We start from the raw sequence: 18,061 nt of genomic DNA on the forward strand, positions 1-18,061 counted from the left end.
GCTCACTGTTATTGCATATTTGCTGCTCTATAACGATGAGTGGTCAAATTCTTCATTTTGAAGCCGGCATCAATTGACATTTTAACCTTATTTCCTGGAAGGTTCCTGTAGAATATCTTGGCAAAAATGTGCTGACTAAGAAATTATTCACATTCAAATCTGCAGGATTGTGGATGTGTCTGGACTGCATTGTGGATGTGTCTTGCAGCAACGCAAATAGGATTAGAATGTTTATTGACCTCATAACTAGTGTCTTGTTATTTAGCGGTGCGAGTACTTCTTCTCCATTTCAACCTTTTGTTTTCCTTCCGTCATTACACTCTACTTCACTTTTATTCCAGTCGGATAATTAACTGTGGATTGATTTGTGGTTTTCAGGCTACAGCGGCTCTTGAAATTTACAAATCATCATATTTCAGCAGAGGAAAAATAAATTAAAATGTTAAAGGAAGTCTGCATAACACAAAAATTAACAACCGCCATCATGCAGCGGATGAGGTGGACAGAATAAGATAAAATATGCTAATCAAGATGTTACAAAAGGTCACACACATTCATTAGTCATCAGGCCTGCTGAAGAACAGCTGCTCTCCTTTAACGTTCCTTTTCCCTCCACACAATCTCCCTCTGAGCCTTCTGAGCCTTTTCTCCTTTCAGTGTGTTCTATTGCGATGAAGACGGCAGCAAATGAAAAGACTGGGCTTATCAACACTTTAAATATCCTTGGCCCTTGCTTCTGTGTTTATTATTAATGTTAGCATCTCGCACTATTTTTCTCTCGGTATCTCCGTCCGTCTCGCTCTGACCAGACTCCGTCTCGAGGGGACCCAGCATCAGATTGTTATCTTTGTGTAATCAGGCATTGCCCAGCTGAGCCGAACAATACGCTTCCCCTCGTCCAGCCCGCTGCCCGTGGCCCTCCCTTGCGACTCCATTTATTGGATACACTTCTTATAGCTTTCTTCATTCCTTCTGCTCAGTCTTTTGTGTTTTCCTAAGACATCTCTCAGCCACCATGAGCAGTGAAAGCCACTGTATTCGTCACAGCTTTTTGCACTTCTTCTGTAACCGAACGCCTGAAGGAATACACGGAGTTACTGGAGCATTTACACAGCCTCCTCAACATTTGTGTAGTCAGCAGCTGTCACAAATTTCCCACAACACTGTTCTTGCAGATTTGGTCAATCAGTGACTGAATTCTATCTACTTTATCATACCAAATTATTTGTCCAGTTTCCTCTTCCCCATTCTCCCCTCCTCCCATCTCCCTCTACTAACCCACTCCTCCGCTTTTCCCTCCAACTCCCTTTTTTGTTCCTCGTCGCTTCCCTTACTTCTCCTCCAGCCATCAAACCGCATCATCTGTTCAGTCTGGCTTATTCAGCTCATGCCGTCCTCCCCGTCTCTCTCCCGCCTCACCCATCTTGTTCCAATAACATCACTCATCATCGCTTTGTTTTTCTGGATCAAATAAACTACAGTTAACCTTCTCTTCCCGAGACTGTAAACCAAAATCTTCAGTGGCGAGGGAAACTCTTCCAGCTGATAAAATTAGAGAAGCCGACATGTCATTTGTCGGTGTTCAAATGTGACCGTGGGGTGTCTGAGAAACATCAACAATATTTATTGTGTCTCATTTCCGGAACAGTGATTATACCACTGACAGTTACAGTGCAGCTCCACTCGTACGGTGTCAAACAAACAGACAAGGAGTTCATGTATTAAATTAAACTTATGACAGAAGGTATAAAACAAAAGAAAACTTTGTTAATGACTACAACTTCCTGAATAAAAGGCTTCCAGGGTTGCTATCAGTCAGTGTTCAGATACGGACCATTTTGTATGCTGTTTGCATGTGTTGTGATTGCTAGCAAGCGAATAATAATTATGCATTGAGTACAGCTGAGGGCAAACTTGGCATTTTCTGCCCTGCTAGTGGTAAAAAAAAAAAAAAAAAAAAAAAAAAAAAAAAGAAATCTATGAATTGCCGCATTTTTATGCAACCAACAGTTGCAGTTTCAGGGTTGCCGGCCACTATAGTGTTGACATCCACTGTCAACTCTGTGAAATAAAGTTCTTTCTGGTAACCTGTTTGTAATGCAGGGATCGACGCCAATGCTTTGCCAGGACAGACACAGGGAATGTTAATGCCGTCTGCACACTTCAGTGGATTCCTCTCTCTCACCCAAATTTGCATGCAACAGGCCTACTCAGAGCTCCGACTTCCATCAATATTCATCCAAAAAAAAAAAAAAAAAAAGGTGCATACAGGTTGCCGTCTTCCCAAAAATCTGTCGGCAGTCGGCAAATTTGTATTTATTTATTTTTTGGTCAATTTAAAATAACAGATTCGAGTTTTTTTAATGTACTTAATATATGCCTATATAGCAGAATGCTGTGTGTGGAGCAGGTAAAGGATTTAAGATTCTTAAGAATACTACAGATCGTCTATCTAAATTGGAATGGCTAAATATTCTTGTCGCTTAAAGGCGAAAAATTATGTTTAACTGACTTTATTAACTGCACACCCAGGGGCAAAGCCGCTACTGATGGATACCATAGATTAGAAAGGTGTATAAAAAGTACAGGGTACATAAAAAACCCATCAGCCCATTGTTAAATCATCAATAACGCAGAGAGAGAAAGCAAGATGAAGAGCTAGCTGCCAGTACAGTGCCTTAGACAGTGCAGTGCCTTAGACATCATCAACTGTTCCTTTGGAAAAAACTACAGATCCTTTTTCTATAATTATTTATTGATTACTCCATGCTGTAATGACTTTACATCCAAGCTAATTGGGGTGGTCCTGTAATGCTTTGCCTTAACACATGAACTGACCCATGCATGCAGTATATATTAAATATGAAGGATGCAGGGATATCCGAAAATGCTGACAATGAAATAAGTGATGACAGCAATTTATGATGCTGATTTCATTTGATGGAGGTGAAGACCATGAGGGTGGCGTGGTCTAACCAATGAGTAAATACATACCATGGCCACAGTAATATGGCTGGTAGATATGAGAATTCAATATACCAACACAGCCTGAAGCAAGAAGACCAGACATCACTGCTCATAAATCAATAATAATATACATACAGCAGCAGGGTAAAGTTAACTAGAATTGATAGAAAAATGATGAACAGGTGAGATTTCACAGGTTTTTGGCAACATGCATCAGCAATTTTTCAGTCACTGGTTGGCACTTATAGGAAATCAATCGCTCTTCAGAGTTCCCAGTGTATTTGCCATCAGTGCTGAGGCAGATGTGCATGTGCAAGTTCTCTAGTCTTTTTAAAATTTGTAACGCTCGTTGACTGCTGAAAATCAGAGCGTAATGATAACGGTGATGCATTTGACATATCGTGACATTATTCTGTCGAGAAATATTAAAATGCATTTTGAGGTTGACGTTTTCAGCTAGTGATATTAATGCTCCGGTCTTCTCCTTCACTGGGCACAGTAACTTCCTGGTTGCCTGGCAGCTGCATGGTGATTGAGAGAGAGTGAAAAACACATTGAAATCTTGAGTTTTAGACATACGGGTGGATGGATTTGGGTTCGGTTTTCCCAGGTTCCTATCTTTAGCTTAGCTAACTGGCTGCTACACTTTAAGTAACACAGTGAAGCTGACGTTGCCAACTTCTGGCAGTAAGAGTAATCACACAACATCAACATTGCCTAGGTAATCCTCTTGAATATTTCCAATCACAGGTAAACCAGTAACACATATAGACACTGCGAGTGTATCTGTGTAAACAAACGTGCATGTATACGCATGTACGTACGCACACACATACATACATTTTTCCCATTTTCATGAGTGAAAACAGATATTTTTGCTTTCTTCTTGCAGGAGTGACGTCACGTATGCGACAAGTCACCTTTACAGCATGAGGGTGACTCACGTGGGGGGGGGGCTATTCAGTGACATGCCTCTATTATTGATCACGTCATCTACACGTGCACAGACAGCTGCTGAATAAAGAAACCTCTGACTCCAAATAATTTTCAATGCAGCATATAGTGCATACCCACGTTTTGTGCCACACATTGTTGGCTAAAAATGCATCTCTCTCACTGGCCCAGCGTGGGATTTTTACCATAATTTAAAATGCTGGTGTACTGCAAAATACTGAAAATAATATATATATATCTATAAGGCAGATTAATTTAATGTGTGAAATCAAATCATATACCGATGGATTGAAGATGGAAAATCATTTGTAAACAAATGTCTGCAAAAAAACAAAAAAACAACAGTGTTTTCCAAAATGTTGACTTATTGCTTAGGATGACATGGTCTCTTACCAAAGAAGCAATAGATGATTCCAAAGAGGCAGCACATGGAGCAGACCACTGAGGGCACAATCTCGTATCTCCTCTCAATCTCCTGGTCGCACTTGAGCCCCACCTCAGCCAAACCCAGCAGCCGGCTGGTGGAAGTCATGATGGCTGAAGTGGAGTGGGCAGGGTTTAGGGACAAAGAGAGGAGGGCAGGGGCAAGGGGTGGAGGAGGGGTGTGTAGGGATTCCTGGATCAGTGGGCCTCACCCATGGATACTTCCTGCAATTGAGAGAAGGGGGAAAAAAAAAAAATAGTGATGAGTGAGAAAGTGCAGGCGTGTGAATGACTACGGAAAGAAAGGAGAGAGTGATTATTGATTGCAAATTTTAAGTACTCAGCCTTGAGTGCTGACAGTGCAGTAAGCATGCTTCATAATTCTGAAAAAAAAAAAGCACAGCACAGCCACTCACACTTACAGTGTACTGCTGCAGAATAAATGTGGAGTAAAGAGGCTGCATCTCACATAGTTGCCAGCAGTTTGCAAATATTTGACCAGTAGCCAAATGTCTGCAACACACACATACAGGTTGCCATGGAAAGATAGACCGGATTAATCTGCATAAATTTGCATTTTGTTGAGAATTTGTGGCACAAGGACGAGGACATTTGAGGACCTGGTATTTGTTGCACGAAGCTAGGATTTTTAAAACGATGAGAAACAAAAACCCTTTTTAATACTACATCTCAACTGTACCCCAGCCACCCACTTCTCTGAAACAAATCAGCTGTGCCGTTAACACTATGAGTCTATAAAACATTAATTTTGGTGGAGTTCTCTGGAAAACAGCCCCGTGTGCAACTTTACAACAAGTATGTTATAAATGACGTACTTAGCTGAAGAAGCAAGGTAATTTCCCCAGCGTATAATACTTAATCATTCAGTTTGCATGAAACATTTTAAATCGACCAAATTCATACATGCACCCTTTTTATGCCACAGCAACCATGTGGAATATGTTTTAAACAGACATCATCAACATTATCAAGAAACAATATAAAGTCAGATAATGAATCATAAGGATTATTGGCAAACATCATACTTTAGTAAAACAATTTAAATGATGATACTACTGTAACATTAAAAGAGTGGTTTTTGTTTCACCAGCAATTCAGTGCAATTACTGCTTATAATTAGAGTGAACATAATATAATTTATCAATGCAGGGCATGCACATGGCAGGAAACACATAGAGCTCCAGTTATTACAATGTTTGTCAGTTATGAGCAATTACTGATCTTACGGTTCAGTTCCTGTTTTCACAGTGGAAAGCACGCCTTCCATCTAAAGACATGTTGCACAGACAGACTGATAGACCTCGACATGACTGTGATATCTTTATTCTTGATGGATCTCCTTGTGCCCAAAAACAGAACAGATGAAATTTGAGACCCGCTGCTTGGAAACTTCTTTTTTACGCCTTAGAGACATTTTTCTGATGATTCTGTGCCTTTCTGCGGGATGAAATCGCGCAAGGATTCAACTTTTGGGGGATTTCTGGTGGTACTCCTACCATCAGCTGTCAAAGTGATCAAAGTCAGCCATGCTTAACAGATTTTGTGTGAAGATAGCCGAGGGCAAATTCGGTACATCACTGTGTCACGCTTTACACTGGCAAATTGCAGTTTCAGTAAGAAAGAAAATGTATAAAACTGATTCTGAAAGCACTTTTTTTTCCAGAAGAAAACTGCACAAAAACCCATGCAGCTGCAGAGTAAGGTTATGATTCATAGATTATACACCCACACGCAGCTCTACACTCATTCAGGCACCAAATCCCGGTGGGTTCATTTCCAGCTAAGACACAAATTAAGATCTACAAAGTCTATAGACTCAGCCAAAGGTGGATACATTGAAAATGAATCATCAATACAGTGTTTTAACGTGCATTGTCATTAATTCACTAAACAAGTACAGGACTATACACCAATCAGACATAGGTCTCCCTTGTTCCTCCAAAACTGTGGTGTCTTGTAACAGAAAGTTGCCAGTGGGGGTCTTTAGGTCCTGTGGGTTGAGGGGAGGGGTCTCTGTGGTTCAGGCTTGTTCCACTACCTCCTACAGATACTTGAGGATTTTGGGATCTAGTAAATTTGGAGGCCAGATCAACACCTCGTGCTATGTTACTTGAGTTGTTCGTAACTATTTTTCTGCCATCAAGGAGTGTCATTGCTATGAAGCTGGGGTGCCTGGTCTGGTCTAGATGGGTGGTACATATCTAAGTAACATCCACATGAATGCCATGTTCAAAAGCTCCCCAGCAGATGGTTGAAGATGATCAGTGTTACTCACTTCTTCCGTCAGTGGTTTTAATGTTCTGGCTGATCAGCGTATATTTTCTGTAGCAGCTCTCATCTGTTGATAAAAACACTCAAGATTTCTAAAGACCACAGAACCCGCACATTTTTACGGTCGTCTTCACGCAGATCATCCCCTTCCAGGCATCTCCAGTAACTATGAATCACTCCTTACTTTTTCTGTTCATAGCAGTGAATCTGAACCTCAGTCACTTTTATAAAGTCCCAAATTTCAGAGAAGGAGTTTAGTACTTCTTGATTAAGCAGATAAGTGTAAAATCTTAAAGCTGATGTGGTTTACTGATGTAAAAAGCGTGTTGTGCATTTCATTGTTAATGCTGCACTAAGCTGCAACACTTGTTCTGAAACCTCTCCACCAATGCAGCTGCAGCTTTAAGGACACTCCTAGAAATAGAGATTCATTTGATTTTTCCGTGCAGTACATCGGTCTCGGTAGCAGTAGTACTACCATCCCATCATATTAACTTCTCCCAGCTACAGAATGCTCTGTTCTGTCGCTGTCTGTGTGGGTCAGGGATTAAATTTTAAGGTCTGGTACTATGCATCCATTACTTTCGACAGATTTTCTCCTTCAGGTCAGTGCACTTGTCATGTCCAGGTACAGAAGACACACTCACATACTCTTTGCCTCTGTTCCAGTCTGCTCCTACACCGGCCTCACGCTTGTACACATACACTGATTACACGAAGCAGGTGAGCCTGTGTTGACAGTGACTTCGTGGGTGATGTTGCTGTGGCACACACACACACACACATACACACACACAGGAGACTACTGTGATTTCAGCAATCAGCACCAACAATCAGACTCAAAATCAACTTTTTTACAACATGATACGTTGTGTACTTTGGAAGGAGCTTACCCACACAAGACACAACTGGCATACCGTCAGTACTGGGGGAAAAAAAGGCAGCACGTACAAAATGCGAAACAAATAAGCCACGATCAAAAACTGTGAATTTGAGAAAAGCTAAACAGCATTCTGGAGACATGTACCAGAAACTGCACAATCCATTAAATTATTAAAAATACAGAGAATGTTTAAACATGTTTATTTTGCTTTTTGCTCTATTAACCGCAGTCGGTAAAAGAAAAACATATGCAAATTCCTCCAATCATTAAAAGTTCACGGACGCGCTTCAGCATCCAGATCTGTAATTGCGAACCAGAAGAGAAACTGTGATCATCTGCATTCCACGGGGAGCGGGTCAAAAAATGTGAAAAACTACTGGAAGAATTCCACTTCATAATTGCCTAAACTCCAACAGTGAAACAGATTGTGACGGCTACAGCTTAGTTACACCGCAGGCGCCCCGAGTCAGGAGGAAGGCCCAACTGAGAATTCATGACAAGGGATGCTAACGCGCTGCCAGAGAAAATAATGATAGAGAGAAAATGTGCTCGCATGGAAGAGCGACCCCTCGTTCCTTTTTTTTTTTACTTCTTCTACTTTTTTCTTAGCGGTAAATATTTTGTCAAGACTTCCAGAGTCAAGGTCTTCGCTGCGCTTCTTGTTCTTGTTATTCATGCAGTCAGCAAATGAATCAATAATGCACAAGGAAAAACATTTCTTTGCAACATGTACATTTTGGTTTTAGTAGTTGCTATCAAGAGGGTAAACGCTAAGCTTAGAACTGTTGACAACACCACAGTTACAAGGAGACGCGGGGTCGATAGACAATTAGTCAAATTCCTATACATTTAAAAATAAGCCGCAGGGAAAACAAATAAATAAATCTGTTTAATGCAGGTAAAGTTTGTTTTTTGCAAAAGAAAATATGTCATATTAATGCTGAGTGTTCATACCAGCGCTCTTAAATAAAACCATAAATAATGCCACTGCTTGAGTACCAGCGTTTATTTTCACGACAGTTCCAACACATTTGTAAAGCAGTCATCCTCAGTGATGATGTTTACACTAACTCTGCCTCCTGCTACACCCACACAGAGAGACGGGGTGACAAGAAAACGGCCCAACAATAAGGTCAGACGAAGGAAGAGTAAAAACAGCGTATTATGCAATAATGTCACGTCCTGTCTGTTGCTATAACAACCAGCGGAGGTACAAGGCCCCTGCGAATGGGACAGGGGGGCCCGTCTCCATGGGAATGTGCATGTTAAGAACCAGCCCTTTGAGGTTCCTGGCCGTAAACAGGGACGACCTCTGACCCCGTTCATTCAGCTAGTGCCTCTTTATAATTCACCAACGTATTTGGGTATCCTCTGAGCCGAACGCTAGAGCTGCGAGGTGAGGAGTGTGTTACGGCCTATCCTTAAAGTGTGAGAAAACTTCTGTGTTGTCTGTGTTCATAAGGTATGTTTCCGTCTGTCCACCAAAAAAACATGTCAACAACCATGAATGTTAGCGGACATCGACGGTCTCCGGGGGAAGCCTCAAGCAACGGTCGTGGATTTATACAGCACTCACCCACTGGTGCGCAAATCGCTTTACAGTTCCCCACTTGCTCGCACATGTGCGCCCACATTCACACACACCAGTGTCACTCTTCGATGGATCAAAAGCTTAAATTCGCTCAGCACTTCCGTTCGTGTCCGGATGCGTCGGCCACGGCTGCCGCACATGTTCTGCTAACTATTGATTAGCAGCTGACGTGTATATGTGGCATTATACAAAATGCCACATTAGCATTGATTTGTGAGGATGTTGGCGTGTCCTTTAATGAAGCCTTACAGAGAGGTCACCGTGGACTGTTGGTCTGATCTGTAAAGCGCAAAGTATTGATGCTTATAACAGTGCTTTGAAAAACTGACACAAAGCGAGACGGCGGCAAAGAAAGACGTTTAGATTAAGGACATGTTTGAAGTGTTGCCTGTAAGTTGTCACAGTTTGGAAAGGGCACGTGACGTACAGTAGCAGGAGAGGAAACGTAACAATCCACAGTCCGAGGAGCTCTGATTAACAAATGTTTGTGTGCACGCGACATTCTTATGAGCGACCACTGTCACAACCAAAAATACGCCCATAGCTGCCGGTAGTCCCTCATAGGACCATGAATCAGCGAGTGCAAAAAAAAATTAAATCTGCTCCGTGCTCTTTCGATCTCACAAACCTCAAGAGCATCCGGCAGCCTCAAAAAGTGACCTAGATTATTTGAGAAATATTTTCAGGTTAACCACATGTAGAGTGGAGCAGTTACAGCCTCTTCGCTGTAATCATTGGGGATGTCCCGGGATGCAGCCAAACCCGATATCTAAAACCAAAAACATTAAAGAGCTAAATACTGCGTGGAAGTACTTTACAGAACCGAGCAGAGATTTCTTTTGTATGGTTTTGTAATGGTGGTCTAAGCAGATTGTGATTTAGTGTTAGCTGTGATGGCGAAAATGTTCAAGTTCAAGCTATACACCACAGGGCCATGTATAAAAGAAATTTACGGTTATTTATCTTGCCGAAACCATTTGGTCGTAGGTGTTTTTATGTGATAAAGGAAGCAAACGTTCTCCTTTTATAGCGCCGGCACACTTTTTAGTTTATTTACTCTTATTTATTTTGCACAACAGAGGCAGCTCTCTGCTCTGGTGTTGCAAAGTAAAATGAAAATCTTTAAGGAATAGCTCGGAGGCAGGCTCTTATTTATGCGCCGCAAGCTGACAAGCACGCGGGACTTCACTGGATTTGAAGTTTATTGTACTTAATACAGTTGCACAGATTAGAAGACATGTCTTTGTGAATCACAGGGGGAGGAAACGTGCATTTAAAATACTAAATAAGAGGAAGAAAAAGAAATTGGGATTTGGGTACTCAATTTAAAAAAGGGGAGAAGGGGGGCAACTTGACTGGGGCCTCCTTAATAATCACACTCACGCTGTTCATTGTTGAAAATTCTCAACGTTCTTTAAATGTGCCACTTTCTCTTGTTGCTTTGTTTACTCATTCAAAAGCAGCCACAAGTATCAAAGGGGCTTTTGAAAGCTGCTCGCACAGGAAACAACATCCCACAACAACAATAACAACAACAATAATAATACATCAGCACAGGATAACAGCTCTCCATTACCATTAAGACAATGGGACTTTATCCCATAGAGACATTTGCTCCAGTGTGGTTCGACGTTCCCATAGAAACTGAAACATCCTTCTGATTATGACGGCACCCGCTCTTGTGCTTCGATAAGACGCACATTAAAGTTGACACGCGTGGCGACACTTGTTGGTGGTGTGGTTAGACAATGGAGGAAAATAAACACGGCTCTGGCTGCACACGACAGCCTTAAAATAATCCCACCCCACTCCTCTCTGCTACGATTGGGAGCTTTAGCATGTTAACTCTGCAATGAAACCGACTCCTAAATGAGGTTTTTGACACGCTCGGTTTTTCCTCCCCCCGGTGACAAACAGGGAATCAGACCACCGCACCCCTGACACAAATCACAGCTCACCCCCAGATGATTTGCCCGGCCGCGTCGCCGCTTGCGCGCCTCTGTCAGCTCAGTAATAACGGAGCAATAATGTTGGGTCACATATCAAAAGCGCTGGCAGAATAATAACCTTTCTGCCTGTTGATGCACTCTCTATTAAGGTTCCGCTTGTGTTCCCCTCTCCTCCATATGAGTGTATAAGGTCACAGATCAAATCTGAACACAGCCGACATTGTAACAAGGGTTTTATGGTTTGTTTTGCTTTTATTCCCGGTCCCCAAAACCGTGTTCAACATTCAAAGTGCGTGTCTTCCGCTCAGCGAGTGTGGCGGCTCTTCTCATTTTTAAGAATGTTGATGTCGGAATGATCTCCACCCGCTGCAAAAGGCATTTTACTCGCAACCGGCGTGTGCGGCTCACGTTAAAACGCTGGCCGCCCTGAGAGACGGAATATTCACAGATGTTTCATTTTATATTTGCACTCCAGATAAACTCACTTTAGAAACTCGGCCCGAAAACTTACACTAAATACCAACCACGCTCCGTCAAAAATTCAGAGGAATGGTGCAATCACCTCAGCCTTTACGGTGACGCTGGCTGACATGAGCGAACGTGTGCGTAAAGCTTTTCCTCCTGAAACCCGCTGCGAGGTAAATTAAATTTTCTAATCTTGTATTGATATGGGCAAACTGACGGGGGGGTTTAAAGAGTTAGCGCCCATGTGTGTGTGTGTGCGTGGGTTTCTAGGTGTATGTGTGTCAGCATGAATATTTCAGAGGCCCCACACTGAGCCGTGGTGACAGAGCAATGCCAGAACGAGGACACGCTGCTCTTCTGGGTGGGGACCGAAAAGAATGGAGGGGGAAAAAAGAGGGAAACCGAACGCTGTCATAGCTCCGGTAAGTGTTGGAGGAAGTGGTCCGCTTTTTTTTTTATGACCATGCTGTAGGATCTGAGGTTAATTTTAGCGCCTAAAATTTAATTTTAGCTTTCATAAACAAGGTTTAACAAAGGAACTTAGCCAGCGACAGCCCGTGGAGACGATGTTAGGTCATGTTAGCCAACAGCTCATTAGCAATGGGCCGACAGTGAAGTCCAGGCTTATTTGAGCCTGTGTGAGACTTTGTTGTAGGCCGTGTACAACTAAGTGAGCATGGAACAATGACTGCTACCCAGGCTGTTGCATCACTTCATCACACCTTTGGGTCACATGAACGTTAACAGTAAAAAAAAGAAGCCCTTGTAAATGTCTACTTCTTGTGTGCTTTTATGCGTTTTTAGAGTTTAATAATGGACTAAAGACACATGGACGCTCGTTCATCTGGGGTTTTTTAGAAGTGCTGGTGACATTGCTGTTAATAATAAAAAGGCCACAGTGCGAAACAGTATTCAACCCGAGCAGCATTTCCTCTGAAAAACAGAGCCTAGAAAAGTTTGTTTTCCAAAGCTTGTCCACGGTACAGGGAACAGCGCGTTTCTAAAAAGAGACGGGGCTATTAACGCTTTTTTCAAATACATTTTTCAATGCCACAAATTCAAAATGTGTTTACTGCTGCAGCGCTGTGGAGAGGCAGAAATCACACGTTAAAATGTAAAGCTCGGAAATCACAACAGAACACGCCGAGGGGAGACTAGCGTGCGTTTGTGCGCGTTTGAACGGATGCCTGTCACCCCGAACTCTGGCCGACTCATGATGAGCTGCGGCCCCGCGTCGCCGCATTGCTTTTGTGTCCGACTGATATGTGGATCAACACAATCTGCAGGAATGGAGCTCAGTGAATCGTAGTTCAATAGGCTAAACCAGGATGACGATCTACGCTAATATAGATCAAGTGAGAAATATTTTCAGCATAAGCCCTCCTAACAGATATCTGGCCTGGTCCCCTGGTGAGGTTAACAAGACGCTATAGACAGGATCACTAGGAAGTGTAGAGTTAATCTGTATGCTGGGCAATGTTTCTGCTTAGCTCACATACTTAAAATATCTGACTGAACATGTGACAGTCCCTGCAGTCTGCTTGGGTTTTTACTTCACGACCATCCGTGGGCTCATCCTTCGTTTCATAGAGCAGATTCGATTGATGAGAGACAGCGACGGCCACGTCATGGTCACTGTTTCTTTTCAGATTTTACAGAAAAGAGGAAGGAAGGACTGTGCTTCCTGCCAGCCCATCTGTCACCAGGGAGACTACCACTGTGTGAGCGTGTGCATGCGTGCATGCGTGTGTGTGTGTGTGCGAGCAAAGAGGACGATGGCAAATTAAAAGAAAAGTGTTAGAATCTGTTGTAGCATACGCCCTATAGCTCCAACATCTGCTCCCATTAAAACACACTGCAAGTATTGTTATTCCAGCCGCCCCTGAGAGGTAGCGTAACATTATTGCTGCTCAGCCATCATATCCAAGAGGATGACGGTCTTTATTTCAATCATGAACCTGGCGGGAGTGTGACGGCTTTGTTAAGTGCAGCGTTTAAAGGAAATGCGCACGGGTGAGTTTTGTCATCAAAAATGAGGATGATCCACTGTGATAATAGGTATGAAAGTGATGTACCAATTACCACGATTTCCTACAGCAGCCGCCTGCACGCTGCTTAAAATACTCACTCGAAATTGTGAAAGGATTTTTATGTCATTACTAACTGCATACTTTTTTTTTTGTTGTTTGCGCTGAATTATGGACATCTGGGAGCAACTCTAAGAACGTGGGTACTTGCGATTAGGACATTTTGTAACTAAAGCTGTCAATAGCGTTCAGGCACATTTGTCTGCAGTTCCGCTTAATTGGCCCTTGTCACAGTGCATGTACAGGTAAACATTATGAATTCCAGGCATAACATCTGACAGCTTTAGCGCACCTAGAAAAAAAATGCAAGTATTGCACCTCAACGCTGTGCTTAATAGTGTCTAATGATTTGAGTCTCAGAACACCTCATCAACAGCATGTCAGAGTAGTTTTGCAACCTTGAGCGGCCTCAGTCGAGCCGACTGCCTTCGCGCTCTGTTTCCAAATAAGCTTAAATTCCCTTTCTGCTTATTTACTTCTTTTTGAAGTTTAATCGTATCTAGCGCTGCGAGTTTAAAAGGAATCGCAATGAGTCGCGAGCGTTAAAAAAATACAACAAGTTGAGGTAGTGCATGCATTAGACTGTGGAAGAAATGTTCATTTAAGCACAACTTTTCTCTAGCATGTCTCTGTTTTCCAGTGATGCAATCCAAGGCCGTTCCAGAGCCGGCTTAAATGCAGCCGGTGCCTCACTGCTTGCGACCTTTCACTGCTTTCTCATCCCCATCTGCTTTCCTCATGTCATTGTTGATTTCGTTTCCCTTTCGTGTGCGCCTGACATAAAAGTCGACGCATAGAGACAAGCGGAGAATCTAAATTTAAAGCTGGAAACCATTCTCAACGAGCTTTTCAAGCTTTCTGTCTTTGAGCTTCAGGTCTATTGAGACATCTGAGTCACCTACAAAGCCCTCCAACACCTGCCCCAACAACAACAACAACAACAACAAAAAAAACAAGGACAGCTAATGGTGTCCATTATGTGTTTAATGATCTCACCTCTAGTAAATCCGTCCCCCGCGTATTTCATTCATCAGTCCGCCCTTTTAGCAATCTAGCTGTTGCGCAGGAGTACAGGTGAAAAGAATCAGCGTCGCTAAAGATACATCTGGTGATCCCAGATGTACCTTTAGATGTCGCATGTGCACCCCAGAGAGCCTCGCGGCTTTTCAAGCGATCTTAAGAGCGAGCCGTAAACGTGCTCGCGCACGCTGTAAGGGACAAGCCTCCTTTCGGGGTGAACAAAACCAAGCAGTGTCAAGTTAAGCGCGAGCAAACGCGACGTCCTCTGGAGGGACGGAAACGAGACTCCGTGTGCTTGCGTGTGTGAGCATGTGTCGGCGGCCTCGGCATTGATCCCTCCGTAAGCCTTGGTCATTGCTTGTGGCCTGAAGGTGAAGTGACACAGGGAGCAAAGAGGCTTTCATCAGATTACAGCTCATTCTCTGTCTTTCGCCGTCCCTCTCTTCCCGGCGTCGTTTATCTCACCGCTGCTTTCAGCCACTTCACCCCAATCTCTCTTTCTCTTTCTCTCTCTCTGTATCTATCCATCTCTCTTTGCTCTGCTGCTGAACACAAGACCTACTTTTAACCACAGTGTTCAATCTGGCCGCAGTCCCACGTTGAGTCGTTTGCCTTTTTTGCCAGTGCCCCTGGTGGGATGATGGAGCCTGCTCAGAACTAAACGTACACTTAAAATGTAAGAAGAGGGCAATTTTTAACACAGTGTCCCCACAGATATTCATGCAAACTGTTTTTTTTAATCTGTTTTATGCAACGTAACTACAACCGCAACACGACTGTGATAGAATAATAATGACAATGTTTGCTTGTGTGGGCGGGCGCATATAGAGGAGCTTTAAACTGCACTATTCATTAGTATTTAGACTCGTGTCCGCTGCCTGACAGGGTCCAGTAATCATTCTTGTTTTTGCTTCGGCTTTCCCCGACAACCTGTTTCCCCAGTTGCTTTCTCGGTTACCTTTGTCTAGCGACCATTTGGTGCTGGGATTACACTGGCTTTATCTGAGCTTATTTGTTTGAAAAATCTCCCTGCTGCTGCTGGTGTAAATTGGATGATGAGATTCGCAAGACGGAACCAAAACAGTGAGGCTGCAAAACCAAAACAATGAGCTGAAAGTTGTTAGAGAGCGTTAGAGAGGGAGCCGATCATCCACCAATTTCCACCGTGATTGCTGGCATATAAATATTAATTAAAGACGTGACAGCATGCACTGCACAAATAGGGAGTAAATGTGATTAATTTTCCTCCACTGAACTAGAGACAGTGAGTTTTGCCTGTGCCACATATTGTAGAGTAAGACACACACACGCACACACACACACACACACACACACACACACACACACACACACAAACACACACAAACACATACACACGTCCTCCTCTGTAGAAAGCCTCCTTTCTTCTACAGTTTCTATTAGCTGTGCTGCTCACAGATCTGTCTCTCTCTGTAGACCCGTCCTGAATAACTGCATTCACTTGTAGCTCTCCCTTCTCTTTGCGCCGCTTGTTGACACCGACAGTGATCCCACAGCCACACAAACCACACGTGAGGAACGCTCTACAACCTCCGATCGGATTTAAGCACAAAACTGACAAATAACATACCTTCGTCTCTACCCTACACACGTGTTCAGGCACAGTTGGAATCAATCACACGAACGCTGGCAGATGAACCAATGTGCGTGTGCTTGGACGAACCCTTCCAGCTACAAACCACCATGACAGCCAACCACACACACACACACATACACATAACATGCCACATGGCCTAAGGGCTCTTACATGCTACGAATCAGATGATCTCTTTTAAACTAGTGACTGAGACTATCGATATTACTCTGATGGTGTGAGCACTGAGCACCAAAAAATCTTTCGCATCAGAATTATTGAAATTATTTTAAGGATCTGGAAAATACGGGTGCATATAGGAACAGACACATGTCTGAGCGCCACAACAGTGCGTGTGTGTGCATGTGAAAATGGCTGCAGGAAGGCCAGAGCTGGTGTGTATTAATGGGATTAGTATCGACTTTACCCTTCCTCTTCACATCCTTCCTCTTTTAACTCTCCTCTGGCTTTGTCTCCATCACCTCTTCCTCCAAGCTGATAAATCATCTTTTTTTATATATATCACGTAATAAAGTGCGAGTTTTAATTTTTGTTTTACTTTGTTGGTTTAAATCAGCCACCTCTAAAACTGTCTCTCTACCGTTTTTTCCCCCTACACTGTTGCTGTAATAACTCCCATTTTCACTCACATTCTCTAAAGCCTCCTTCGTGCCTTCCTTATCTTCACTACATACCAAAAAAACATGGAGGCCGCCTGTTGCAGACTGGCTCGGTCAGACGGAGGAGCCCCTGCAGACTTTTTTGTTCTCAGATTTTTTGGCTTATGTTCACTGCACTTATACAATAATCCACCGTCAAAGCAGCGAGCACATAAAAACACGCACGGGCAATCCTTAGACTGTATAAAAACCATAGCCTTGCTTCACCAGAAGGAAAAAATATGAGCTGGGAGGTTTCACCTTCAAACTCTGCATCTATTTGTCCTTGGCGTGCCTGGACTACTTTACCTGAAGTACAGAAATGTATTGGAAAAATATATTGAAGAGGTTCAGACTAAGAACAAAGACACTTTGCCCTTACTGGATTTTTCACATAATTGTGGTCTATGGAGAGAGGAGAGATGCCATAAGGAGACATCGTTTCTCACTTCTGCTCAGACTTCTTTTCAACTCTGCCTGGCATTTTGGCACCATATGGGAGGACCTCATTCAAACTGATTCAACAGCCTTTTGAAAAGGCAGAGATTTGAATCCAATCTTCTGTGGATGTCCTTCTGCCTCTTCCCCTCTTCTCCACCTCCACTGTCACCTAACACACAGACTATCAATGTCTCCCCAAAGCTGTCGAACACCAATGTACATGAATGAACACTTGTCAGAGTACAGTCTGTACCATCCATTCAGCTCAAAAACTGCACAGTGCCCTGATGGGAACCTGTAGTGAAGCGGCAAGGTTGCCAGACTTGGTGCATACTGAACTGAACACAACTGTAAATACCAAACTAACAGCTCCAGTGTTGTTTCCTGGAGCTATTTATCTCCCACAAACTACCCCAAGTTCATCTGTGGCAAGACAGAGTTCAACCCAGTAAATAAATCATAAACTGAAGGAGACACTTATTAAAAGATTTAATGGTTCGCAAGGTATGAAAGCCTGTGGGCTGATACCAGCGCGCTCTCCAGTGCAAATATCTCCACACAAAAGCAGCCAGTAAACAGCAGAGCAGTGCATCTTTGATGTGTCTTATTCCATACTTTTCCCCAGCAGCCTGCGTGCAATTACTCTACTGTATTCAGATACATCATTATGCTTATAGACAGCTCCAGCTCTGAGATGTGATTTTACCTTTTCTAATGG

At 43.0% G+C, this 18,061-nt stretch overlaps 1 protein-coding gene across 1 annotated transcript in view; it reads right to left on the minus strand.

Annotated features, from left to right (window-relative positions):
- The window catches only part of tmem198a (transmembrane protein 198a), a 32,202-nt gene that overhangs the window by 12,526 nt on the left and 1,615 nt on the right, over positions 1–18,061 (minus strand). Inside the window, exon 2 of the mRNA XM_047600340.1 lies at positions 4,315–4,569. Coding sequence (XP_047456296.1) covers positions 4,315–4,453 — 139 coding nt within the window. The 5' untranslated portion in view covers positions 4,454–4,569. The remainder of the gene's footprint in view (positions 1–4,314; positions 4,570–18,061) is intronic.

This window comes from Mugil cephalus, chromosome 12 (genome assembly GCF_022458985.1).
Source record: "Mugil cephalus isolate CIBA_MC_2020 chromosome 12, CIBA_Mcephalus_1.1, whole genome shotgun sequence".
Classification (NCBI taxonomy): Eukaryota; Metazoa; Chordata; class Actinopteri; order Mugiliformes; family Mugilidae; genus Mugil; species Mugil cephalus.